General features: G+C 41.6%; 5 protein-coding genes and 1 non-coding gene across 6 annotated transcripts; 2 read left to right on the top strand and 4 right to left on the bottom strand.

The window, feature by feature from the left end:
- Positions 1-286: 286 nt before the first annotated feature.
- Positions 287-4470, bottom strand: LOC108109754 (protein deltex). Its single transcript, XM_017218423.2, has 4 exons — positions 3618-4470; positions 2073-3317; positions 1860-2002; positions 287-1796 (listed from the first exon to the last, which is right to left on the bottom strand). Exons 1-4 carry the CDS (start codon positions 4104-4106, stop codon positions 1496-1498), a joined length of 2178 nt encoding a protein of 725 aa, XP_017073912.1. The 5' UTR covers positions 4107-4470; the 3' UTR covers positions 287-1495.
- A 400-nt stretch (positions 4471-4870) lies between these two features.
- On the top strand, positions 4871-7216 carry LOC108109751 (60S ribosomal protein L7a). The gene is made up of 6 exons (XM_017218419.2): positions 4871-4917; positions 4989-5026; positions 5573-5639; positions 5704-5827; positions 5931-6301; positions 6801-7216. The coding sequence occupies exons 3-6, from the start codon at positions 5625-5627 to the stop codon at positions 7104-7106; spliced, it is 816 nt and encodes a 271-aa protein (XP_017073908.1). The 5' UTR covers positions 4871-4917; positions 4989-5026; positions 5573-5624; the 3' UTR covers positions 7107-7216.
- Positions 7217-7897: 681 nt separating this feature from the next.
- Positions 7898-9857, bottom strand: LOC108109750 (3-hydroxykynurenine transaminase). Its single transcript, XM_017218418.2, has 3 exons — positions 9537-9857; positions 8194-9056; positions 7898-8135 (listed from the first exon to the last, which is right to left on the bottom strand). Exons 1-3 carry the CDS (start codon positions 9684-9686, stop codon positions 7964-7966), a joined length of 1185 nt encoding a protein of 394 aa, XP_017073907.1. The 5' UTR covers positions 9687-9857; the 3' UTR covers positions 7898-7963.
- A 1111-nt stretch (positions 9858-10968) lies between these two features.
- LOC108109756 lies at positions 10969-12597 on the top strand. Its single transcript, XM_017218428.1, has 2 exons — positions 10969-11159; positions 11238-12597. The coding sequence occupies exons 1-2, from the start codon at positions 11107-11109 to the stop codon at positions 12487-12489; spliced, it is 1305 nt and encodes a 434-aa protein (XP_017073917.1). The 5' UTR covers positions 10969-11106; the 3' UTR covers positions 12490-12597.
- A 204-nt stretch (positions 12598-12801) lies between these two features.
- On the bottom strand, positions 12802-14129 carry LOC108109757 (protein SREK1IP1). The gene is made up of 2 exons (XM_017218430.2): positions 13879-14129; positions 12802-13815 (listed from the first exon to the last, which is right to left on the bottom strand). Exons 1-2 carry the CDS (start codon positions 13981-13983, stop codon positions 13090-13092), a joined length of 831 nt encoding a protein of 276 aa, XP_017073919.1. The 5' UTR covers positions 13984-14129; the 3' UTR covers positions 12802-13089.
- Positions 14130-21560: 7431 nt separating this feature from the next.
- On the bottom strand, positions 21561-21633 carry Trnaf-gaa. Its single transcript has one exon. It is a non-coding gene; the product is annotated as a tRNA-Phe (tRNA).
- Positions 21634-27195: the final 5562 nt, after the last annotated feature.

Genomic DNA, 27195 nt, shown 5'->3' with positions numbered 1-27195 from the left:
GCCGCCGTAAATGGCCAGGAGCAACTTTACTTTAACATCACCAACATCACGCACTGCTGTGCACAATGACAAAAAATGCATCTGATTTTTGTGTCTTTTATATTAATTTATTTTAAGTGATTCACGGCAGCAATCTGAAATCGAAAACTGCTAAACGGCAAACGAAAACGAAAACGAACCTTGGAAGTCCCAAAAATGCCAACTGATTGATTTGAATTGCATTGCAGAGATATAGCACCCAATTGGAAATTCCAATAAAACTATGTTTGTGATTAAAAAACACTTATTTGAACATGAATGAAGTTACTTTATTTGAACTATGTATAAATGTACGGTTTATATGTTATATGCATATAAGATTAATGGTGTGGAATTTGTTTGTGGAATATTCGCAATGAACACTAAGAACTAATCAGTGCTAAATACAACTTAGTAAAAATCATATCATATCAAATATGGTGATGCGGACAAAAGCCGCTAGCTGTCCGTACAATCTCTCTATATACTATATGCTATATATATATATATATATATATATATATATGCTATATATCGGCGATGTATACGATAGCTGTTCGATGTTCGATGATATCAATATGAAAGCAACAATTCATCAAATGTGTGCAAAAGATTCAATTAAAAAAAATAATTATTTTATGTGGTATGCGGTATGCGGTATGATAAATGTATATAATATATATATATATAATGGAATATCTGTCTGATTTACAACTATATATGCTCCCTATATGCGTAGCAGGCTCTGGTCAATAATGAATAATTCAAATTAAAATCACATCAAATTCGCTGAATGGAAGAGATTAAATGGCCAAGACGAGTGAGACAAGTCTATCGAATCTGCCCATACCCAGTCCTCCTCTCTCTGTAAATACGATTAACCCTATAGCATTTTACGATCTAAAGGTTTTTAAAGAACTGATCAGAGACAAATACGAAACCGAGAGAGATGGAGAGTTGGGCAATGGTGGTTATATGCTATCTATATCAACAATAATACATATCCTAAAAAAAACGGGAGCTCTACGATTTTGGCACAGCTTACACTCGAATGTTTGAGGGATGGCGTGGCGTGGCTTGATTGGAATCAGAAATCAGGAATCAGGATAATGCCTAATACTAGTAGGTGTCTTGGGTCAAGATTCTCTTGGAAACTATGTCTAAAACTAACTAACTAACTAACTAACTAGCTGATACATATGATGTACGTTAACTTATTGGTTAAAAGTGCGTACAAATACGAATTGGAAGAGCGGAAAGGAAGCTACAATTGCAATTGTGGTTGGCTGTTGTTTTAGGGTTCGAGCAGCTCGAACGCTATTACAATATATCTATAAAAAAAATATATCATAGTAAACGAGGATTGCACACACACTGAGATTATGTAGGAAGTAACTTATTAACGAATGGAAGAGAATGATCGAGTCGGGGGGCTTCGGTGGGTGGGTGATTGGTTCTTCTGGGTTAAGGCACTCTCTTAATCTGTCACGCCCAGGTGCACCAGCTGCTGCATGGTTCGCTGCAGATAGGTGGGATCCGGAAACATATTGAACTGTGTCTTGTGGTCCACACTGTTCCAAATAACCACATCCTCGCGCCCGGTGGTTACCGATCGTCCGATCGAGAACAACAATCGTCGGTCGAAGGCGATCTTGAGGAAGCGCAGCACCTTTCGTCCCAACGGACAATCCGGCAGGTAGCAGATACGTGGAAAACCAACAGCGAAGAAGGCACGACCCGGGTGCGGATGCTCCTCCGTCTGCAGGCCCGATGCAATGCTGTAGTGTACAAAAATTAATTTTAAATTACTGGTTAAAATTTCCTACTCGGTTCACACTTACTCGTAGACAATCTGTATGGTGTTCTGACCCTCGTGTCCTGGCAGATTCTTACTGATAATGCTCCAAGACATGCTGCCTATGGGTTGATTACCCACCTTCTCACCGTAAACGATTCCGCAAACAGGGCATTCGATGAAGAGGTTCTGCAAGACAATGTTACGTGATTAATAATGTTGCTTTCTCTTTCTGATTGATGGAATCAGTCTTTCTTACCTTGTTCATTTCGTTCTGCTGGGCAATTATCATCCCATTGAGACACTGCAAGTGCATCAGGTGCTGGCAACGACTCAGCGAGATGGCCGGATTCTGGGCGGAGTGCACCAACTCCTCCATGCACATGGGACAGGGCTGGGCATTAGGCCATAGTGGTGGCTCCACCACCTTAACAAATCGCGATATCATATCGCTGGCCGGGTCCACGCCCACAATCGAACCGGCGATTGATTGCTGTTGCTGCGCTTGCTGCTGCTGTTGCATCTGCAGTTGTTGCTGTTGTTGTTGCTGCTGCTGTTGCTGCCTCGGATGCAATGGTAATGGCGGCGGCACCGGCGCCCTCTCACCCAGCGACGATGGCGGCAGCGAGGGTACAAAAACCTCATCGCTCCCAAGAGAACAGTCCAGCAAATCATTGACCGAAATGGCGAAATTCCTGCTACGCAGACTTTCCTTGCTCTCGTGACTGAGGTAAGTGGACACGGTGTCGACGCTGGGTCTCCTTTGATGCGATTTCACGCTGTTCGTATCCGTATCCGATGCCCGCGTCCTCGATCTCGAGCGATGCGAACCCATCCGGCTGCTCCGTTGCGATTGCAGAGATCCCTCCGAGCACCGACTATGATGACTGTTCATCGAGGCAGTCAGCATATTCTTGGCATGCGAGAAATGGGCATGCGACAGATGATTGCCATGGTGCAGAGAAGCCGACGAGGAGGACGAACTGGCACTGGCCGCAGTGGCCATGTTCGTGTGCTTGGTGCTGCTGCTAAAGATGTTCAGGTTGTTGAGTATCTGGCGTAGATTTGTGGTCGAGATTTCGCTGTGCTTTTTTGGCGGTTTCCTGGGCGCCGTCTGATGATGGATCTGATGATGCTGAATCTGATGTTGCTGTTGGTGATGGTGTTGTTGCTGGTGGTGTGGTTGCTGGTGCTGCTGTTGTTGCTGCTGAACTTGATGGCTGGTCGGCAATGGATGCTGCTGCCTGGTCATGGGCACTCTATGCAGACTCTTTGTGTCCCCCAGTTTGGGCAGGGTCTTGTACTGACTGCTCCCGCTGGCGGAATTCGACTTCAACTGATTGGCCTGCTGCGGCGTTAGCTTCACCAGGGGATACGGCGCCTGCTGAGTCCGCCGGATGCTACGCATGGGTCCGCTGGGCTGGCGCAACTGGGTGAGATTGCAAAAGTTGATCGTATAGGGCAGGCCGATGTGGGTGTTACACAGGTCCAAGGTTTGTTCGCCCTGTGGAAAATGAAATTGTCATTAAAAATATTCGTATTATGACTACAACTTGGAGAAATCTAAGACGATTTTATTGCGGATACATTTTGTATCCATTATAATATGTATTCACATTTAAACAAAAATTTGAAAATTTCGAAAAATTTTAATGGATTCACTTTTCAGACTTTGGTACATCTGAAGTGTATCTAACTAGTGACTATTTCTATAGGAAATAAAAGTTTTTCAGTACATTTTCATTACTTAAAATTCTTCACTTTAAATTCCAATAAGACTGCCCGACTAGACTTCAAAACTTACCCTAGCCCAGGCGTCCTCGATGATGCACTGGACGTGCATGTTGTACGGCCGCCAGTCGTTGTTGCTATCGGCACTGCCACCCGACCACTCCCACTTGGTGCCCTTGCCCGCCGGCGAGCTGGGGGCGTAGAACATCCGCCGAACGCCGATGGTCAACAGACCGGAACCCGCCGACTCCGTCTCCAATTCCTGGGTCATGGTGCGGACGTTGACGAAGTACTGCTCTAAGCTGGGATCTGCATCGCTCAACATGACGCGGGTCAGTTTCTTGGCATGGGCACGTTCCAAATGCTGTGAAACCGCAGGGGAATAGGGCAACCACTTGCCGCCTCGGGACTCGTACTCCCAAACGCAGACGGCGTGGGCGTGGTTGACGGGCGGACCACTAGATCCGCCGGATGATAAGGCCATGGTGCCACAACTGGGAACTGCGGATCCTCCAACGGGAACGATTGCTCCGGATCCAGCACTTCCGGCGCTGCTGGCCATCGCTGGTATTTATTCGTTATCCCTGGAGTGAACCCATTTCCATTTCCAACTCCTCCTGCTGTCTTTCTATCGTTCCGTCTCTCTCGCTCGCGAAGATGGGCACAAAATAAACAAAGAAATTAAAAATGGTGGCCTGCTGCCTGCGTTTGTTAGCCCTGATTTTCCTGGGCTTTCATTTTCACGGAGTTTTCCTTCTGCTTATCTAGTCACACGGATTAACTTTAATATGGCTTAAGAACTTGCGATTAACGGTAGAAACGGCTTTTTAAACACTTAGCGCAAGCGCAGGCGAGAAATTATTTTTTTTTTATACAGCGATTTGGAGAGAGACAACAGCGGAAACTATCTAAAAATGACCAGGTGAAAATACTGCATAAAAATACAGCCACCAGTTGAATGTGGTATTTAAAAGGCTGGATTGGCTAAATTCCAGCTAGAGCTAGCTATTTTTCTAGCCATAGCTAGTAATTCATTAATTAGTACATTGTTACAAGTGTCATATCTAGAAAATAAATTTGTTGGTGTGTGATATAACAAGTATTAATTACAATTTAAGGACAACAAAATATAGTGCACCAAGTCATCAGTTAAATGTGAATAATATTCCCGAGCTAGAATGGAAGTGAAATGAAGTATGATGTATGAAACTCAGCTAGCCGTTAGCTAAGCCACAAACCGCGCAGTGTCTCGGATAAAACGGGTTTGCTTGTATTTTTTAAGCCCTTATCGCCAATGCCACATGTTCACACTAATTTAATCGATTGCAAACACTGAAAGAGCCATTTCCTTTCTTTTTCGTTCCACGTTTCCGGTGAGTGCATGTGCCTAGCGAGCTGCTCTTGAATTTTGTGATTAATTTAATTCTATTTAACTTACTTACAGCGAGTATTTCGATACGTTCGTGGTCGTGTTAGTCCCAGGTAAATATCAGAATCCCAGGAGTCTACGGAGAGATACGTGGCCCGCGTAAAACTGTGCAAAACCAATTTTTTTTAAATATTTTTTTTTATGTGGGCCAAAGAGCCAGAATAAGATGTGCTACAAAGAACAAAGTGTAAACAACTCATATAATGGGTTTAAATATACCCAAAACCTTTTTTCTTATTGTGTAAAACCTACAATATTCAAAAATTGTCAAAAAAAATGTGCGTTCCGGCATGTTTTGTGCATGTGTGTTTGTGTGTGTGTGTAGGAGCTGTGGAAAAGTGTTGATTAACTGGAAAACCTAAAAACGATTTAAATCAAAGTAAATCTAATTAAAATATTTAAAACAGTAAAGTTTTTCTTGGAAAACCAGTTAAAATAATAGTTGTTTACTCCTGTTATTCACACACACACACCCACACACTAAGATGTTTTTTTTTTAACTTATTTTTTTTGCACGTGTTTTGCTGGCCGCTTAAACTTTCCGTGTTTCCTGTTAACTATGAAGTTAAAAACTAATTATTTGGTTGTTTCTCTTCTAGCTAATTAAGCATCTGCTTATTTCGGTAAAACCTTTAAAACAACTGCTTGAAAATGGTTGTTAAGAAGGTAAGTTATGGCTACACCGTCTAATAAATGTAGACATTAATTAAAATTTGTGTTTTAAATACAGCCCAGGCCAAAGAAGAAGCCAGTGACCAAGAAGGTTGCTCCAGCTCCTCTGGCTGTTAAGAAGCCCGTGGTGAAGAAGGTCGTTAACCAGCTGTTCGAGAAGCGTACCAAGAACTTCGGAATCGGTAAGTCAAATCAAATTGGAATAATATTTGAATTCCCATAAGAAAATCTTGGTGGAAAACTATTAAACCAGCCTGTACTCATCTAATTCCTCTTACTTTGCAGGCCAGAATGTGCAGCCCAAGCGCGATCTGTCCCGTTTCGTTAGGTGGCCCAAATACATCCGGGTCCAGCGCCAAAAGGCTGTGCTCCAGAAGCGCCTTAAGGTCCCACCACCAATCCACCAGTTCAGCCAGACTCTGGACAAGACCACCGCAGTGAAGCTATTCAAGCTGCTGGAGAAGTACCGTCCCGAGTCCCCTCTGGCCAAGAAGCAGCGTTTGAAGAAGATCGCTGAGGCTAAGGCCAAGGGCAAGGATGTTGAGCCCAAGAAGAAGCCCAGCTACGTGGCCGCTGGTACCAACACTGTCACCAAGCTCATCGAGCAGAAGAAGGCCCAACTGGTGGTCATTGCCCACGATGTTGATCCTTTGGAGGTAAGTTTCTGAAAGCTAGTACTCCTGTCATATTCTCTGCTCTGAAGCAGGAAATATGTATGCTTTAATTCTCGTTGCCATGATGTAAAACTGAATTTCTTCAACCGAAGGCATCCCGTTCTCTTTTGAGCGGGAAGCTGCCATGTAGAGATTTGACGCCTGATACTTTAATTCCTTGATTAATTTTGATAAGTACAACATTAAACTTTATTACTAACTCTAAAAAGCCGTGAAGAAACATGGTTTAAAGATAATTATTTAAACCATGTTTCTTCACGGCTGCCAATTCAGAACGTAATCAACCATGCTTGTTTCATGGTGCAGTCTTATACTTCGAGCTAACTTTGAAATGATTTAGAGAATCTAGAGATTGTAAATACTCATAAATAACACTAAAGCCAAAGGAATTAAGGGCAACTTGACATAAACAGAGACTTTCCCACCCGACCACGTGGTTGTTTAAGACACCGATTAATGCGTACACTTTCCCTTTTTCTAGCTGGTGCTGTTCCTGCCCGCCCTCTGCCGCAAGATGGGTGTGCCCTACTGCATTGTGAAGGGCAAGGCACGTCTGGGTCGCCTGGTGCGTCGCAAGACCTGCACTACCCTCGCCCTGACCACCGTCGACAACAACGACAAGGCTAACTTCGGCAAGGTCCTTGAGGCTGTGAAGACTAACTTCAACGAGCGCCACGAGGAGATCCGTCGCCACTGGGGCGGTGGTATCCTTGGCTCCAAGAGTCTGGCCCGCATCTCCAAGCTGGAGCGCGCCAAGGCCCGTGAGCTGGCCCAGAAGCAGGGTTGATTCAATCTGAAGCCGATCCGATGGTGGAGACTTTAAGTACACATGGATGAAATAGCTTGGACAATGTGTGTCCACTGAGTTTGATAACAAATAAACATTTAAGTGTACAATTTTTTTTTGTTTTTTTTTTATCTAAGTGTCTGTGAGAGTGCTTGGACAAGCCGATTTCGAATCGGCGTTCAATAAATCTAAGTTGAATCTGCATGTCGCACTTTGTTTTCCACCGAGAACTATACAATATGGACTTGGAATGGGTGGGTTACCCAAATTACTGCCTATGGAGTGGATTCCCAGCTTTCGCTATTTACTAATCAAACTTTGGATTTTGTTTTTTGGAAGTTTCTAACTTCCGGTTGTTTATTACTCTTTCTCAATGTGGCAATTAAATATGTTATTGCTTCAACCATGTTTTCTTCTTAAGAATTCTTGGGTTTTGTTTGTTTATCATTATATCATCTTTACAATTAATATAAATATATTCCTATATAGAAAATCATTTAACTAAAATTTTAAAGCATTTATCGAAGAATCGTGTGAATTGAGTTTGATCTGATCTGGCAACACTGTTACCTAATATCGTTAGTCGTCGATATTTATTTATGTTTTCGCTTAAGAACATTAAAAGCTAATGAAATCCTCAAGGTGTCATCATATAATTGACATTTTTGTCTTGAGTTCCAATATTACCTTTAAAAAAATATATTGTAGAATAAGCAAATTTATCGACCTCGGTAAATTCACAAGAGCACCCCATCGGTCTGGCAACACTACAATCGTTAATCGGCGATGAATTCGAATGTTTATTTTTATATTTTATTTAAAAACCCATAAAAAATAGTGTATACAGCTAAGTGTCATTATATTTTGGAACGTTCCGTCTTGATCCCCAACTTGCTGCTCTGTACGGCCTCGTTGAGGATGCTGAGCACCATATCCACGCGCTCGATGGTGGCATTTTCCCCCATCAAACCGATCCGAAAAACATGCTCCGCAGTGGGTCCCAATCCACCGCTGATCTCCACGCTGTACCTGTAATTAAATAGTAATATTAATAATAATTTGGCAAGGATTCGATTGGAATACTCACTTGCGCATGGCGTATTCAGCAACTTTTTTCCAGTCCACTCCGAAGGGCACCTTAATTGTGTTCACCGTGGGCAATCGCTCATCCTCCCTATGGACAAACATCTCCAGACCAAGCTCTTCGATTCCCAACTGAAGTCGCTTGGAGCACTCCTGGTGACGTCGAACTACCGCCTTCAGTCCCAAGGCACAAAAGTGGGCCAGTGCCTCTCGCAATCCGTAGAGCAAGGTGGAGGATATGGTGTGATGATAGATCCTAGGGGTGCCATAACAGCCCCAGTACTGACCGATCAGCAGGATATCAAAGTAATAAACCTTCGGCTTGGTCTTGCGCTTCCGGATGCGAGTTAGTGCCCGCTTACTGAACGAAATGGGTGTGATTCCGGCAGGGCCACCGAGGGCTTTCTGCGATCCCGTATATGCCACATCCACCTTCCACTCGTCCATAAGGAATTCAGTGCCACCCAAAGAAGCTACTGTGTCCACGACCAGGAAACAATCGTATTTCCGGCACAACTCTCCCAACTCACGGATATTCTGCTGGATAATACCTGTCGAAGAGTCACCCTGGGCTATGAAGAACACCCGAGGTCTATGTGCCTCGAAGGCGAATGTGATCTCCTCGAGAGTAAGAGCTCTTCCGAAGCTCGCCTCCACATAATGAACTTCGGCACCATAACGACGGGCCATATCACCAGCACGATGACCCCAAACACCCGTAATGCCCATGAGGACCACATCCCCATCCTCGATCAGATTGCACAGAGAGGCCTCCATTCCCGAGTGACCAGCACCGCTGATGCACATAGTGGCATCGTTAAGGGTCTGGAAGATGTACTTGATGCCTTCCTTTACTTCATCCATAATCTGGGAACCGAAAGATATATAAAATTTCAAATATGTACATATCTAAGGCAGTTTTCTCTTTCTTTCCTAATGTAAGATCTATATGCCTATAAGTAAGGTACTATATAGGATGGGAGATGGGTTGATCGATTGGTAGCCCATAAATCTCTGACCCATCTCAGTAATAGTATCTCAATGCTTTACTTAGTCCCGATAAGGTAAATAGAACACTCTCAGTACAGTGAAGAACATTAGTAGCAGGTTGAAGTTAAAGTTGGAATATTATTCTAATTTAACAGATAAAATCGATATCAGTGATTTTGAATCCAAGAACATATACATATAATATATTATATTAAATGGATTTTTGTTTGAAAGTATAATAATTATTAATAAGAAATGATATGAAAGATAATGTAAAATAATATCTATCCTACTTAGATCTTTTGTATTATCTAGTTTTCCTGCGAGAAACTGTTTTCTGATATTAGCATTACCCACCTGTAGGCATTCGGGATGCATGTGACCCAGCACCGGATTACTCATGGCCTCCAGGACGCGATGGGAACAGTTTGAGGGTCCTGGACCCATCAGCGTCTTACTGGGCACATATAGCGGTCGCTTGAGGACAAGTGGTGGTGGTACTTCCATATTCCTGATGTTTACTCTTTGTTTTCTATTTACGTAATCAGATCTCTGTGTTTATGGCTGCTCTTATCGCCTAATCCGCTGAAACAGGTGGACTTCGTCTGGCAGGGGGTTACTATATATGTTTGCTGCGAGTATTTAATGGTATTATGTGGCGGTGATTCTCACTGGCTGGCCAAGATCTGACTAAAACGCTTGCCGGGCTGCTGGCTACTCTTATAGCTCTCCAAGTCGCGGCTTATCGCCGGAATATTGCCGATGAACGCACTTGAACAAGCGGTAAATGATGCGCTCTTCTGCTTATCAAGCATCATGATCGGGAGCAACTGCGTCGTTGGCAGCACAGAACGAAATCTTCTATTTAGTAGATTTTATAAATATTTTTAAAATTTAGACCAAAAAATCTTACTTTTGCATGGGATTTAATTCCAAGACATTAACTTAGGAAAATATTTTTATTAATCTAACCCATTCCGTTTCTTTTCAGTGTACTCCTGGTGATTCTTTGGAAGGCCTTCGGAAGGTTGGCGGGCCATACTCATTGTGAAATAAAAATTCAGCAGGACAAACCTTGAAAGTGGGTGCGTATACGTTATATAGTAAATTTTATTTTTATGCTGGAAGAATCTGCAGAGAGCAGAGAGCAGAGATCGAGAGCTAAGGTGTTAAATGCTCTCAAACTGGGCTCAATGATAATAGGTTGACAGCTAATCTTGATAAGAAGCCTCCCGCTGATTTCCCCACTACGGATGTTAAGTGGAATTGAAATTTTAGTGATCAGGAGGTCACCGCCAATAATATGTGGAATATTCTGTCCAAAAGAATTTATTACCTTTTAATTTGTGGTGAAATTAAGCTACTAAAATACAAGCAAAGCTAAAGTTGTCTTAAAGAAAGTGATAATAAGTGTAATTAGCAGCTCATGACTTTGAAATGATATATAAATTATGATGATAAGTTATTAATTTAGGAATTAAATGAATTATTAGATAGAAGTAAGCATTGTTTATGTTATAACAAGCTAAAAGTAAAAAACCTTTTCTATTAAATGTTAAAAATTGGGAGATCTAAAAAGAAACTATTTAATTTACTTTTTTACGTGCATTTATCGCTCTTTGATTACCTTAAGATTATAAGATAAATATACATACATGTTATTGTTAGGTTAGAAAATATAAGTTTTTAGTTAATATTTAGAAACCGTTAAATTAAATAATATTTTATTTAAACTACCTCTTTACTGAAATTAAGCTTTTATTTGATTATTGCCGGTATTTCTCGTTTTTAAGTTTGGTCACACTTGCTTTTGTGTCAAAACAAACTTTAATGTAATGTCTTTGTAAATTTTTGATACGACTTTAAGCGTAAAAATACAATTAAGTCAGGATAAATTCAATTATAAATAGTTGCGAAAATAAGCAGGATGGAAAACGGAAGCGACCAGTCCTATGAGGACTTTTTTGACAATTTACACAGGTTAGTAAAGGCTGAAATAATCATTTACTAGATAAGTTATATATGTATACATATAACTAACTAAATATATAACTTCAGTGATTCGGGACCCCGAAACTTGCGTCAGATTTTTGAGGATGACGACCGGCCTTTGGAGCACGAATCATCCAGTTTACGTTATCAACCGGGTAGCTCCAAGAAATCACAGAGTAGCAAGAAGCCGGTAAAAAGCCATAGTAGTACTTTAAGCGTGGCAGATCCTTTTGCTCCCACATGGAATACGGTGGTGGCCAAGGTGGTACATTGTTATTTAAGCACCGAAAGCATGGGTCGTGTGGGACTGGCTTTATCGGTGTACGGTGAGAAGGAGGACTTCAAATTGATTGTCTACAAAAGCAAGACCAAGGTCTTGACCACCCTGCAATTGAGTCCTCGTGGCTGTAGGCTGATCCAGCGGGATTCCTACCTTCAGTTCTATGACGATGATAAACGTTTCTGGAGCTTGCGATTCGACAAGGAATCCGACGAAGACGAATTTGTTGCAGTTTTGGCGAAGAATCAACTACAAGTTGAGCGTTTTGTGGGCCATGCGCCATTACTATCTTCGGGGAGATCCCTGAGCCCCAGCTCTAAGGAAGACACGGCCAGTCCTCCACAGCCGCAACCGCGTTCACGTTTGGGGATTCCAAGTCTAGAAAAGCTAGATGCTGAGGAACCCGAAAAGGAACAAACTATTCATAACGAAGATGTGATAGTCACACCACTGCCGCTACCCATAGGCTCATCATACAATCAAAAGAAACCGAATTCCAAATTCCTGGCCACCTCTGAAAAAACTAGTGATAATTCCCTGGCTGTGAAAACATTGGACAAATACATGGACGAACAGCGGGCCTCGGGAATGCTGATGGAGAACAAAATGGACGCCATTCTGCAGGCCTTGAAACTCATGGGAAAGCCAGGAGTTGCCGTTGATGCACCCAATGAATCGGTTATTGAACACGTCGATGAGGATGAGATGCTGGAACTAGAGCAGAAGTTGCTTAACTTCAAGCGAGAAAATCGTGCCTTGATGAGGAACCTTAAAGCGCGTGATCAGGCATTAGAGGATCTACGTTGCTCTGCTTGCGCTCTTTGCGAGGAACTGATGCGCAGGAATGACGATCTCAATGAGCAGAATGCCCATTTGTTGGCAATTAAAGATCATTCCGATTTAAGTTCAGCTTCCTCATGTCACAATTGCGTGCAGTCTTCCAAGCAAATAGCTAAAATGCAGCAGCACATTTTGGCCCTGCAGGAAGCCCTGCGAATCTTTCAGAAATCAGGGGATCCCAAGTCGGGTCGTTTATAGTTGCTATCAATGTTTATATGCTTTGTATTATTATTACCCAAGAATGTATTAAGTTGTTTGTTAATACTCGTAACATATCCATAAATACATGCCAGACACTACCAGCTATTCCTAAAATGCTAAAATTCTTCAATAAAAACTAAGGCAACATAACCGAAGTGAGTAATAGAGATAGTTTGCTAATCGTACAAGTCAAGTTTCTGTTTTATTAGAACTTTTACTAAATGAGCCACACATAAGGTATTGCCAAGGCAAGAACCATGATGAGTACCAATTTTATCCATTATAAAAATTCCAAAACGAACGACTTCCTCGTGTACAAACTAATTTGTTGTATTTGCAGCAGATTATGCTGAAACTTAAGGGCTAGGACAAGTCTAGGGTTTACTGTTTGCTTTTCATAATTTGGGGAAGAGTTTATCGGGAAGTTTTTGGGCCTGGAACTAGAGGCAGTCTCTGTGGAAGATAAAGGAAGGACAGGCAGTTTGGTCCTCCTCTTTTACGGCTAAACGGAAATCGAACTAGTTTACGGAGCGAGTGCTTTGGGAGGCAGCTGTGTATCCTGATAATGATCCAGACTCTTACATTGATTCTGATCCTTCAGTAGGTGCTGCTGTCGCTGAGGCTGCTCAGGTAGCTGCTGCCGGCGGTTGGAGCACCGGATCCCCCGGCGCGATGTCGCTTTCGCTTGACCTTGGTCTTCTTGCGGCGCATCATAGCCGTATCCGTGGACTTGCGCTTGTACTTGCCCTGACGCTTCTTCTTTCGTCCGTACTCATCTGATTCGCTGGTGCTGGACTCCTCATTGTCGCTGGAATCAGATTCAGATTCCGAGGAATCGCTAGAGGAGTCATCACTGGAGGACTCCGATGAGGATGATGAGCTGCTGGATGAGGAAGATTCCGAGCTGGAGGTCGAGGAGGAGCGGCGTCTCTTCGACTTTTTGCTGGTACTGCCGCTGCTGGGCCTTTTGCCCGTTTTGGTTTTGGTTTTGGCCAACTCGCTGCCGCTGCTGTTAGACTTTTTGTGCTTCCGGCTCTTTTTCTTGCGCTTCTTGTGGCGCAAGGACTTTTTGTCCTTGTCTTTGCTAGCCAACTTGTGGCTCCTTTTGGATGTGCTCTTTTTCTTGTCCTTGTCTCTCTTCTTCTCCTTGAGCTTGTCCCGGCTTTTGTCATTGCTTCTATCCTTGGACACCACTGGTGGCGGGACTTCAGCGCCACCTTTCAGCTCCTGAGCCCTCAGTTCAGTGAGCGGCGTGAGGTAGTCCAGCTCCGAGTCCGAACTGGTGCTCTCGACATCCAGTAGGATCTCTTTGTTAGGGTCCACCTAGCAAATAGGGTTATTAGCATTGTAAAATATATGAAACATGCGGTTTTTGTGTTCGCATACCTTGAGAAAATTGCGGCATTGGTAGGTCAGGTGACCGGCGTAGCCGCACTTCTTGCAGGCGGCCCTCAAGGTGTCCTTGTTGGCACTCGCCAGCGGGAAATTCATGGCCGCGGTTCCCGGCAATCCTTCCTGGATAATCCACAGCTTATTCCACCTAGCGCAGCATTAATTAATTTATCCACAACAACAAAAAAACCGAGTTGAAGTAAATCGCGATTTCAGTGCGACCGTGCGCGCCTTTTTTAAACTTACCACGCGGCAGTATAGCAGAGTTATCCACCACACTTAGCCGGTTACATCACCAGAACTGGTTCCGACAAATCCTTGCAAAAGCCTCCAAACGGTGTGGGAACACTGTTTTTTACGGTAAATAAGTTCTGTCTGGTCCGTCTCGAACTCCACCTAGGTTTAGTTGTTTACCAATTTGCAAGCTCCACGGATGCCCCGCGCATAAAAGGCCCCAAAAAAACTTGGAGACTCGTGAACGATAAACAGTTATTACATCCAGCCAACACGCGATTTGCCAGTGTTTTTTTTCCGACAAAGTGTAGCCGTTTTGTTTCCCCATTTTTTTTCCAAGTGTTTTAAAGTGTCGAAATGAGATACAGATAAGTCCTGCTATTGCGATATATATCAATCCAGTCAAGTTCAATCGCCTGCCGAAGGACCTAATTTCAGTCATGGCCCAAGCAGAGGCCAAAACCACGTGCACGCGGCGCCGCCGCCAGTATTTATCTGATGGCCAGAATCGGCAGCAGCAGCAACAACAATAATAATAATAATAATAATAATAGTGCTTTTAATTACCGTTTGTGTATTAAAATCGGCTTGGATCGCGTACCGTTAGTCTTGGAGTGTGGCATAAACTTAACTTATAAACCGACCGTGATCATTGTGATCCGCCAAAAGAGCGGCTGAACATTGGCAACAGTTGGCAGATCCTGAATATTTAAAAGCCAAGCATCAGGTGAGTGTTGATCGATTAGTGGGGAGAAAACGCAGATTGGGCTTTCCCATTATAAACAAACATATTAAGCACATATCAATATAAAAAAGCTAATTAAAGTTTTATTAAATATTAAATGCATTTAATTATACTTAATTAACGCCTAAACATAACCGCAGAATATCCCAACTGTTGAGAGCAATTCAAATCGCAATCAAGTTTATTAAATGTAGATTCGCTGAAACCAGAGCCAGCAAGCTCTAAAGTTTATTTAAAGCAATGCAAGTGTCGGCAGTTAATTCATTCGAGTGGCATATTTCATTTGGTGTGACCGCTTTATTGTCTGGCAGTGTGACCAATGCACAATGCAATGCATTATTCGCTGAGGAAACGAAACCTCAGCATATTAATTACAAACAAATTAAAATTTTTGTTTCGCCCGCTGCCCACGCCTTAATTAAAGACGCCAAAGAGTAACGGTAATAACCGACAACGGGAACGACGACCGACGTGGGTTTTTCGTTATACGTTATTGTTGTTTTTGCACTTCCATAGATCCTGCCCGTTGTTGCACTTGTTGTTGCTGGCATAATTGTGCCAGACATCGTCGCTCATTCTAGCTAACGCTCAGACCGCACACTGGAAAAATAAACTCAGTTTCTATATATAATATTTAAAATATATTGCTTAAAAAATTGTCTTATGTATATAACAAAGTTTAGTTCAAAAAATGCCTTAACCCCGCAAATCAACAATTTTTTTCAACATTCAGTATTTTATGAGATATATTTCGAGGCTTTTTCATTATTAAAACATCTTTTTTAATCTAAAATATTAAATAAAATCAATTAATTTATAAAAATTACCAAAATTGTTAAAGTATTTTAAAATGAAATACACTTAGGATCTTTCATTTTTCTGGGTGCGCCCACAGCGCCACCCTTTTGGGCCACCACCCCCTAAAAACCGCCTGCACACGCTGCCTGGCCGTTCCACCATGCCCCTTGGCCACATTTTCTTCTGGGTCCTTGCCTGCTTTTGTTGGCAGGAAAAAATAATAAAAGGAAAAGGGGCTGGCAGCCAGGGGGCAGGCAGATGAAAACTGTGTCGCTTTCGCCTGCGTGCGGTGACTGCAAAACTGTTGCCCAAAACAAATGACTAGAAACATGGCTTGTACCCCTCTTCTTCACAACGTCTATCCCCCCGCGCCATCGCTGATTTATGCCAGCGGCAAAATTATGAAAAATTGTTGCAGCTAAATTTAAAAGAAATCTGAAAGCAAACACAGAAACCAGAAGAAACGAACAACAGAGAAGCGAAAATAAATAAATTCGATAATTTATCCATAAATTCTGGACTCGCAGCATTTTCGGCGTCAACAGCGGACATCCAGCCTTGGGTACCGTTAGTCGTGGCAGTGGTAGTACAAACCATTCCACCCGTTCCGCCCCCCTGCTTTGTAGCAATTAACATGTGCAAATTTCTGGCCACATAAATTTCCGTAAACTGTTTGTTGCTCCCAGCGCCAAATCTCTGCGTCTGTCGGGAGGAACCATAAATTTTGGTGTTCGCGATGGATGGGGAGTGTCCAGGAGCACAAGATCTGCAGATATAGATGGTAAATCTTTCAAGTCAAGAGACCAGATAAGACAGCCAACTTGGCCTAGAAGATCAATGTTTAAAACAGGGTTTTCCCTATATTTTTCTTTATCTTCCTCGACTGACCTTGGAGTTGTCTGTAAGAGTAAGTAAATATAGATAAAAATGTTTTATTAGAAATTTATTCAAATTTTTGTAAAACCAATTCGAAGTCAAGGTCAAAGATGGCTAACTTAAAGTTATCAATCAACAAGGCAAATGTCTTATTAAGAATATGTAAACCATAGACATTTCTTAAAGTGCATTTACCACAAATCGGTTGCCAAAATGTACAAAATGGACACAGAGAAATCAGGCAAATCAAACCGGATCAGGCACTGAAAGATCAAAGCCGAATTAAGTCGAAAGGGAGTGTAATCCCTGCCGCCGGTTGTCATTACTTGAGTGAATGACCCTCCGGCAGTTTGACATCATTAAAAGTATGTACCATTAATATATATATATATATATATATATATACAGATATAAATCGTGTCATTTAGTGGTACTTGAAACTCTTAAGTTGCATTCAAAATTTAAGTGCGCATTTAAATACATGGCTGCGGTTTTCGCTTACCACCAAAACTTGGCGCCCCGAAAAGACCCAGATAGAGATGGATGGATAGATGGAGTGTGTGTGTGTGTGCAAGCTAAGGAGAGTAGCCTCATTTGGTAGAAAGAAAGGGGGGGAGGGTGTGTGGGTCTTGGGGCGAGTTCAAACGAAAGAGATGGGACTAGAGCAGCTGAGCGTGCACCGCAGAGTCAAAGGAGGAGCTCAAAGTGGCTTACGCTTGACTGATTTAATGCATGTCAAAATGTCAAAATATATGCATGCACAAAGAAAACCGTTACATGGAATCCCTTTAACCTCACAGCCACGCCTCTGTTTCACCCAAACCGCCTCCTGTTTTCGGTCACAGATTCTCGGACTCGGAAGTCCCTTTGCCACAGTCAAAACAATTATAAATGATAAATGTCAAACAGAGATGGACAGTGGCAAAAAGGAGGCAGATGACAGATGCTACACAGTAAGAAAACAAATAGTGAGATCATGTTAGAGTATATATATATATCGGAAAAGGTTATGAGGTTATCTGAACAATTTGGTTATAGATCAATCTACTTTGTGTATAGATCAGTTTCGGAAATAACTATTATTGTTTATGGTGTATAAAAGGAGAAGGAGTGCAAGGAGGAACAGAGACAGCGAAAGCTTGCAACATTTAAATATGCAAACTTGCAAACAAACACACAGATAACTCACACACATTAAACTTAATTTGGCGCAGCTCATTAATAAAACACAAGCAGGCAAACAAACAAACAAACATGCATATACATACACTGAAACCTAGGCGGAGAGCCATTAAAACTTTAAAGTGTTGTCGCTGGGAGAAAGCGGTAGCGGTAGCGGTAGAAAGTGGGTGAAAGCTGGCGATTCTCAGAGGGGGTGGGGGAGGTTGGTGGTGTTGATGATGCTGGTTGGCTGACATAATTTATGCAAAATATAAACCGAGCGACAGGCAAAAACAACTTATTAAAAAATACGTACAACAAACGAGCGACAGCTATAAATAACCTGGCCAAGTAAAAACCATGAGAGAAAGGGTGTGGGGGGGGGATCCCCGGCGAAATGTCGGGGGAGTGCTGGGAGTGGAGAACTTTTTTTCAAGTGGCTGTGAAACTGTAAACATTTTCCAACTGCCTTGCCACAACGATTTCCCCAGGACAACGAAGCATATGCACTGTGGCAGGACTCGGGGGAAAAACCAACAGGCATCATACTATTTAACACATTAAAAATGATTATTATTACGAAAGGAAGCTGCAAAGGATGCCTAGGAAACTTTTCATTTCATTTTGATTTGTAATTACAAAGTTTATGGATAGAATTTTGAAGTCAATGAAGCCATATTGACTTTTATTAGTTAATATAAATTGGAAAAACGTAGCCTTACTGTGTATAGTTAATCAAAAAGTTGCATCATTTGATACATCGAAACTATCCCTTTCGAAGGACACCCTTCAGAAACTAAAAAACAAAAGAGGTAACTTTTAATGGTTTCGGTTTGTAAAACTGTTTACCATCCAGAATAAAAAATATTTTATATAAACTCCATTAGAAAATGCAAGAAAAGTTTTTTTTTATTTGCTTTTTACCTCTCCGTCATCAATTGGCTCTTGTGTGCAGTTTTGTTTTTGAAAACCCAAAGAACATAATCCAAGGTATAAGCCTCAGATGTGTGGTGAAAAGTTTGAGTTGTTTTTGGAACTGTTCGGGTTACTTTATTATTCACCAAATCCCATGAGCTTCGTCCTTGAAGGACATTCAGGTTTCGGCTTAGCCAATCGCCTTTTCCTGTTTACTTGTGTTTTACGGCTGTCGCCGCCTGCGGCTCGTCCAAACAATTTTCAGTTTCATTTTCGTTTAGTGTCAAGTGGCAACAAAAACAGCAACAACTAATGGTAATAGCCCTGCACACGACAAGCGACTAAAACTGCTGGAAATAATATCGGGCAACAAACAGTTGTCAGGCCCAGCTGCTTGTTAAGGCGACTCTTTGCTTTTGCTTTTGCTACTTTGGCTGCTTTTCCTGCTTCTGTTGCCTTCTTCTCTTTTAGCCCAAGGAAAAGCAGCTAAAAGCGAAGAAAAGCGGGCCAAGAAGTGCGAATAGTGGGCGGGGAAATGGATGGGCCATGAGGATGGGCCTAAGTGGTTGCCGGATAGCCTGATCTGGGTCTTGTCTCTGGATTATCTTCCCGCTTAACCCCTTGCACCCAAAACACTGGGCAAAAATAGCATAAAACAAAGCCAACAAAAATTAAAACCCAGACTTAAATTTCATGGCGAAAATCCGCTTTTTAATTGCCACCATAAATAGGTGGACTATTTATTGAAATGCCAAATGGCTGGCTTTCATGGAAAACCCCACTTAACCATTATGAATGCGAGTTAAATGTGAATTTATAGAAGAAATGACACAAATGTTGGCCATTATGTATGGCAAACAAAGTGTGACGGAAATAACTCACACTAGCGAAAATATAACTATTTGCAAATGGGCAATTAGAGTGAATTCTTAATTATATTTTGGTGAAAGTTTCGACACAACCAATTAAGATCTTGGATCCTTTGAAGCCACCATAAGTTCTACATAAAATATGGCCTACTTTTAGGCACTGTTTTTTTAAAAAGAGATTTCCATGGCTAAAAATTTCTTTGTTAATCAAATGGTATTAGAAAAATCATTAACAATATCTAATATATGTTTATATTTTGTAACAGTGTGGGTTAGATGAAACAAATTTCATCCGATATTGCCAGCTGCGGGCCAGAAAACTTGGCTGTTTCAGTTTGATTCCGATTGTTGGTGTTGTGTGCCGGACTGGAACTAGTTTGCTTAGCTAAGCTAAGCTAAGCACTTCCTCTTCCCGAGCTGATTTATATACACAAACACCAGCACAAGCACAAACAAGTACACTAGCACAGGCACAAACACACACGCACACACACACGCACTGGAACACACTAAAAGCGGGACACATTTACACATTTTCAGTGCTGCTCAAACTGAAAGTGTGCACATAAATTAAGGTAAGGGCGCCACTTGCATGTGTGCGTGTGCGAATCAAGCGATTTCTTAACCTTATTTTTTTTCTCAACTTCTTGCAAACACAATGCACATGAAAAATGGCTAAAAGTCGATGGCAATATGGTTCGAAAGTCATTTGTGACGTTAAGTTAAGAAGTTTTTATCAGTATCGAAAGAAAATATTTCAAAAAATGTTGGTTTTAAAATCAGAGACAAATTTAAATTAATATTTACAAATTATTAAGTTTCTTACTTATCCTTTTCTTTCCGTGTTTTGGAGACTGAAAACTTACCTTTTGATGGCAGTTTGGGATATTGAATGCAGATCATCGGCATTTCCAAGCAATGCAATCTTGCAAATTGCACATGCACAGCCTTAACTTAACCCATACAGCCATACGGCTGCCGTTAACCGTTACCTATTTTGCACAAACACAGACGTGCACACAGTGCGTATGATTAATTTAAATGCATGGCTATTTGCATAGCAACCAAAGCGATGCAATTGCATGGCGTTGAGAAAGTGAATTTCAAGCTAGACATTGTAAACAATCTCTCCAAATGCTATCCATTTAGTTTAATCCTTAAAATTGGAGATAAGCTTATGAATTGGAATTCTTTTCTAGTTATTTTTAAGCACTATCAAGTGGGCTTAAGCATATATATATATGAAATCATAAAGCGTAAGTGTGCTTCTTTAGTTTAGCCTCTGATAGTTTCAGTTCCAATCATTAGCTTATAAAATAGAAGACGTAATAAAATCTAAATAGCACTTGTTCCAGTGTCCCAGGACAACCCACTTGGGTTTTTATAGCCTTTTCTAATTAAGTTAAGCTCACATAACAATTTGGGTAAGCGGGTGCATGGAATAGTTTGCCAGAGCTCAAATGCCAGGCAAACATTTTCATAAGACGCCCGATGATCTCTCTCACTCTCGTTTGAGTTCAACTTTGTGTGTGTGTGTGTGGGTGAGCGCGTGTCTGTATTTGCCTTGGCCCGTTTTAACGTCTTAGAAGGACTTCTTCCATTTGCTTAAGGCACACTCGAAATCAATTAAATGCATAGTTTCGAGTTGCAGTTCTCTCCCTCTCTTGCCTGTCCCTGTCTCTCTACATTTTGGGCAACAAAAAAAAAACAAAAAAAAACTGTGATGCATTTTTATGTGCCACGCTCGAATTCATTAGCGTCTGAAGTCAAAGTATGTCTGACTGTCAGTCGTTGAAATACTTCTGTCTGGCAGCTTGAAGTGTTTAGCTTATTGAAAACTTTTCATTTGGCCCGGCGTTAGCTTCGTTTAGCGGAAAGTTGGCCGCCCTGCCGCCAAAGCTGGCTGACAAACTGAACAAACTGAACTGCCGGCTGTCGCGCTAATCAGCCAGCGAATGCTACTCCACCAAATTCATGCAAAAAATATGTGTAAGCACTGAACAAAAAACCTGGGCTCTTAAGTTACAAAAACAATACGAAAAACGTAAATTTTTGTATAAAAAAAAAGAATAATTAACTGCCGAAACCCGGGATTGAACCGGGGACCTTTAGATCTTCAGTCTAACGCTCTCCCAACTGAGCTATTTCGGCACTTGCAAGCTTTCTTGTTAGTTAAGAATCTGAGATAAGACTTTCTTTTCGGTTTGATTATATATAAATTAGTCTTATCAGGAATATTCTAACTTATCTTCATCTTAGACTAATTAGAATTCAACTTTTCTATAACAAACAGAACTACATTTTTGCCACAAGTTGATGATTTTTCTTAGTTTAATTGCTAAAAATATGTTCTGGCACGTATTTCCTACCCAATCTTGTTAAAATCATCATACTAAAAAGCCATTGCCAATATTAAACCGAAAATACGAGTATATTCCAACACAATTAGCAATGAAAATTGTAATAATGTTAATTCACCTTGATGGAAACAATTGGTTTTTAATTTTTCTGAGTGCTCATCTGGCTGCAGTTTCAGCTTTTGGCTTTGGCATCTGCATCTGCATTCTAGCTTCAGCTTGAGCGGCGGGCAAAGTTTGCCTGAATTATGTAGCGCGACGGTAATTTGAGGCAAACTTTTGACGCTCAAATAGTTTTGGACACAACGCTAAAGCTTCAAGTTCGCAGTGGGGATCGAGGCAAAAAGGCAGGCAGGCAGGCAATGCAAGCAGGCAGGCAGAAGGGTGACGGGGAGTCAGGCTAAGTTAGGGGCGTGTTAGCTGGTAAATGGAAAAACTCTTTGGCGGGGCGGGTGCGTGACTAACAATGTGATTGTCAAAGTATTTGCACTTGATTACTAACTTTGCAGTATGCATATTTATCGAAAGATAAAGCGAGAAAATCCTTCAGCAATTTATCTAGCATAGTGCTGTTGTTTTCAAGCTAACAAAAAGTTGTTTATAAACTATCTTAATTGGATAAATACGTTGAAATACCATTCCCATTGATGTGTAACTCCGCCAATTATTAACTTCTTCTAAGGTCTCACTCCTTTCATATATTTTCCCCTTTGAGTTAATCGATAGCCGTTTCGGGTATCTAAAGCCAACCCTATCAGTCGCTTAGCAAACTTTTTGTCAAGTAATTGCCCTCGTTGTGACCCAAATAATCGTTATCGATAATAACCAAACATTGATTTATCCTCAGTTTTTTTTTTTTTACCCATTGTCTGCCTAGTGCGACTTCTTACCATCGCTCTCAACGTAACATTTGACCCGTCCCACTCCCCCATCAAAAAAAAACCCAGTGACCCCGACCAGAAGGAACCCCGTCGAAGTGCCACAGACAAAGCCATTAAAAACGCCATCAATGCGACCCAACGGCTGAGCGAGTAACGCATGAAAGGACGCTTATAAAAATAAGTAGTAAGAATATTTAATTTATTTTATAAAAAAAAATAATGTTTCTCCTTGTTTAAAGTCAAGTTTGGAATGATTCGTCTAGAAAATTTATTATTTTAGACATCTTTTTCGTTGCAAGGTCTCACTTTCACTTACGCTTGGTCATTATAAGCTTATATCATATAATTTCTCCCAGTGTATTGAACGCCGAAATGCTGAGAATAATCCAAAACGGAATATCCAATATGGAATACCGAAAATACCCGAAAGCAAAACCAATTCCAATTCAAAAACAAATCCATTGTAAATGCGCTTGTCGTCGGTGAAAGGTTTTTTCTTTTCCTTCTTTTGGGTGGTTGGCATTGGTGATGGTTAGGGGGGGAGTTGGGTAAGCGAGGTATGTGTCGTGGGCGTTTGGCATAATAATAACCGCTAACTTGTCACCTTGCCACCTTGCCGCCATCCGCAGTTTTATTACGACCGGACCGAGAACTCGTAAAAAAGGACGTTGGACAAAAAATTACGTGTATCCTTTTTCTAATCGCAAATGCGTGCCCAGGATGGCGAAACCGGTAAAATGGAGTGTGGTTGGTGGGTCTCTCTCTATCCCTCTATCCCTCTACCACTTTTACCCAACCCCCCAACCCCCCAACCGACCGACCGACCAAACACCGAGCATATAGCAAACTATTACTTTTATTTCCTTGGTGGATAGCAATTGGTTTGCCTTAGCTTTACTCCCTGTCACTTTTGTGGCCCAGTCCCATTGTGGCCAAAGTCTGGGGTATTTCGAATAGGGAAACTGTGCGGTTTTTGTGTCGCATACAAAGTGATAACGAAATAAATAAATAATAAATTTCGTTTTTATTTCAACGCAGTGTCTCGCACGATTTTTAGCAAATTTTCCCCGGCACCAACGTCCACATAAATAAATAGCTGTGTAAAAAGGCTAGTGGGTGGTGGGTTAGGAAAAAAAAAGGTTCTGTCATGAAGTTTGTCGCTTGGTTAGTTGCGAATATGGGAGAGCCCCCGCGTGAAGCTCTCTGGACCCCAAACGATATGGTCAAAGTGCGCAGAGCATTTCGGGCTCAAATATAATAACGCTCAGATATATATATATACAATATAGCGATATATATATATATATTATGAGCGGAGGAGTGCATAAATTTTTGTGAATTTTGAGTAGGGACAGGACAGAAAGTCAGAGTCCGGGAGTTCTGAAGTCCCAAAGTCCATAGTCCCCAAGTCCTCTGGAGTCAAGTGCTGATTCAGTTGCCTGAGTTATGGGCCACTATGGCACCCAGAAATTGTCTTTGCCTGTGGAGGGAACGAATGTCTGTTTATTCAGCGAGTGGCTGGCATGCAGAACCCTCAAAACGAATGAAACCCGTATTTATGAGTACTAAACAAATAAAGGAGTTACACTTGATGGCCCCGGCCATTCATAATGCTGGAATAGCTCATTTGGAAGTCGTTGCTTTGAATGATTAGGCCACAGCCCACTTGCTGTTTTTTTTGTATATTTTTTATAAAACTGCAAAGGTTAGAAAATGTTAGAAAAGAAATTGAGTTGGAGTTGAGTAATTATTCAAGGGCTATGGCTTACTTTTTTAGGGAATTGTTTTTATTTCTATTTTTATTTTTTTTATTTTATTCTTAAGTTAACTTTCCGGCAAATGATTCTCCAAAATTAAACTTAAGGCGAGTTTTTGAACAATTTTCCCTTGGCCAATTCAACCTTTTCATTGAATGTGTTTGGCTTTTTGAAGATTTTCTTGCTTCTCCTGCCTCAACATTTTTTCGCTGCTTAATGCACAATAATCCCAGGACAATGGGCAACAGTTTTCAGAATTATGAGGACGAAAGCCCGACATTTGTGTCACTAAATGGTGGAGTGGTGTACTGAATATGCATTCATTCTAGGACCTTTTCAGTTGTATGCGAACCGCAGCTTTCCACGGCGGAGCAACAACAACAAACGAATGCCAGGTAAAACCTCGATGGGATCTGACCAACATGAATGGGGCAAAAACAGGTGGGCGGTTGGGTTGGTGGGTTAATGGCGGGTAAACACTGAGCGAAAACGTGATTGTAAAGTACAGAGGGAACAGCGGTACCAAATCTCCTCCTGGATGCTGCTAAAGAGAACTTTGTCATGTTGTCACATGGCAGCAAATCCCAATCTGCTGTTCCCTTTGCCAGTTGGCTTGCCCACCACGCCCATTCTTCTCCCTCATGGCCCCGCCCTTTGAGCCACCACCATCCTACCGCATCCCTCTGGAAAACAAACTCCCTTGGTCGCCACCCCCTTGAAATGGGGTCTGTGGAATGAACATCAGCGAAATCATTTGGCGAGCCACAAAATCGCATCAAAATATTGCGTATGTGCGTGCCGAGCCAGCAAGTCTTTTCCCCTGTGTGGGTGTGTGCCTACTCTCTTTGTGTGTGCCTGTGTGTGTGTGTGTGTGTGTGGGCTTATATGGGCGGTTGTGGGCGTGGCAGAACTACCGAGCTGGGAGTAATCATGTATCGCTATTCTAAACACACTAAAATGCTCCAAATGAGCCGAGATTTGTCCCCGCCAATAAAATGTGAGGCATATCAACTGGGAGTTCAGTGGAATTTTCACTTTTATAACGTGAAAAAAAACAAATATTATAAACCGAAGAATGATAATTACACTTTTAAATAGTTGAAATAACAAGCTAAATTCTGATTTATTAGAATTAAATTTGCCTAACTATTATGCTGAAAAGTGCCAAAAATAATCAAAAATTAACTGCCATTGGAATCACATTTCACCAGCAAATATCGTAAACATTTTTTGATTTAGTTTTTCGGGACATACGCTGCCGCTTATTCCCTACATTTTAGGGTTTTCCCTGCGCAGATTTTCACGTCGCTTATTGGTGAGAGGCACCTGTTTCGACTTTATTTAGGCCATTATTTCCTATACTGTCAATACTTTTGTACACACTTTTGTGCCACCACCCCCCGCAGCGCCAACTCTGCTCATCAGTTTTGTCTGGTAATTTGCATTTAAATTTGCGAATGTTTTGCCTTTTTCTCGTTTTTCTCTCCTGCCAAACAAAAGGCAGCGAACGGAAAATCCGTGGACTGCCGGAGGTTGGGATTTTATGGGGTGATATAGGAATGTACGATGGATAGGATGGGGAACGGGGGTAACGGGGAAAAGGCGTGTTATCAGAGCGAGTTGACAACTTTGCAATGCTTAGATTTGTTTAATATTTGGCCGCAGGCCGTCGATAGCTGGAGTACCCAACTCAAAAAAAAAAAAAAAAAAAAAAAAAACAAAAAGAAACAAAGACAGAAACAAAATAAACTACAAAACAAAGAGAGAGAGAGAGAGGGAGAGATGAGAACAGCATGAGAGGCGGGGAAGTCTGGCCACGCCCTCGTCCTTGGCGGCGCCTTTCACCGGCTTTGATGTTTTGTATTTTTTTTGGTATTTCGTGGTGTAGCAAAAGCGGAAAAAAGAGCGGAAAGAAAAAGTGCGAACTTGGCTTGAATTTGGCAAAAGAAGAATCTGGGCGGTGGAAAATCGGTGGAAAATAAGAAGTGGAAGTGGGACAAAGGAAAGGATTTTTTTTTTTTTGCTTTCGGGGCCACGCCACTGCCAAATATTAAATAACCTTTTGGTTATTGGCTTAGTCATGGGGTATTCTTCCCTTTTTCGCCAGAAATATCTCTCCGAAAAGCCTGTCATTCCGTGTTCTTCTTCGTTACCATTTCGTTTTATTGCCACAAATTTGGTTTGATAAGCCATGGGTGAACTTTTTACAATGAACAGTTTTTAGACCATTTCGCATTCCGAAAAACCTTTTGTTTTTGTTGTTTTTTTCATTTTGGATAGCCCTCTTATTGGATCGGCCTTTTTGGGGGGTAGGGGGTGGTAAAGTTTGAGCTCAAACCCCGCTAACCCGCAAAAATTTGACATAAAAGCTCATTAACGTGATATAAATTAGATTTTGGGTGTTAGTGCAGAACATTTTCGTATACACTTGGCAACACTTGGCAGCCTGGTTAATGGTCGAAAGTGGGTGGAAACCCTGCTCGTTAAGAACGAGTAGTTTTCCAAAGGACCCATGGAATATAATAAATATTGGTGGTTGGGGAAAAAGGTTCCTATTATGTTTTATTGCTCTTGATTATGGCTGGTTTCTGGGTTTTTCTGTTGTTGTTGTTAGTGTTGTGGATGAGGGAGAGGGGAAGGGAAAGGTAATTGTAGCATCATTTGATGATTATCCACTTCAGCTTAAGCAATCGTCCCACTCCCTCGCTTTCTGTCTGC

This window comes from Drosophila eugracilis, unplaced genomic scaffold, assembly GCF_018153835.1.
Source record: "Drosophila eugracilis isolate 14026-0451.02 unplaced genomic scaffold, ASM1815383v1 contig_2167, whole genome shotgun sequence".
Classification (NCBI taxonomy): Eukaryota; Metazoa; Arthropoda; class Insecta; order Diptera; family Drosophilidae; genus Drosophila; species Drosophila eugracilis.
This window is presented reverse-complemented; position numbering and strand designations above follow the sequence as displayed.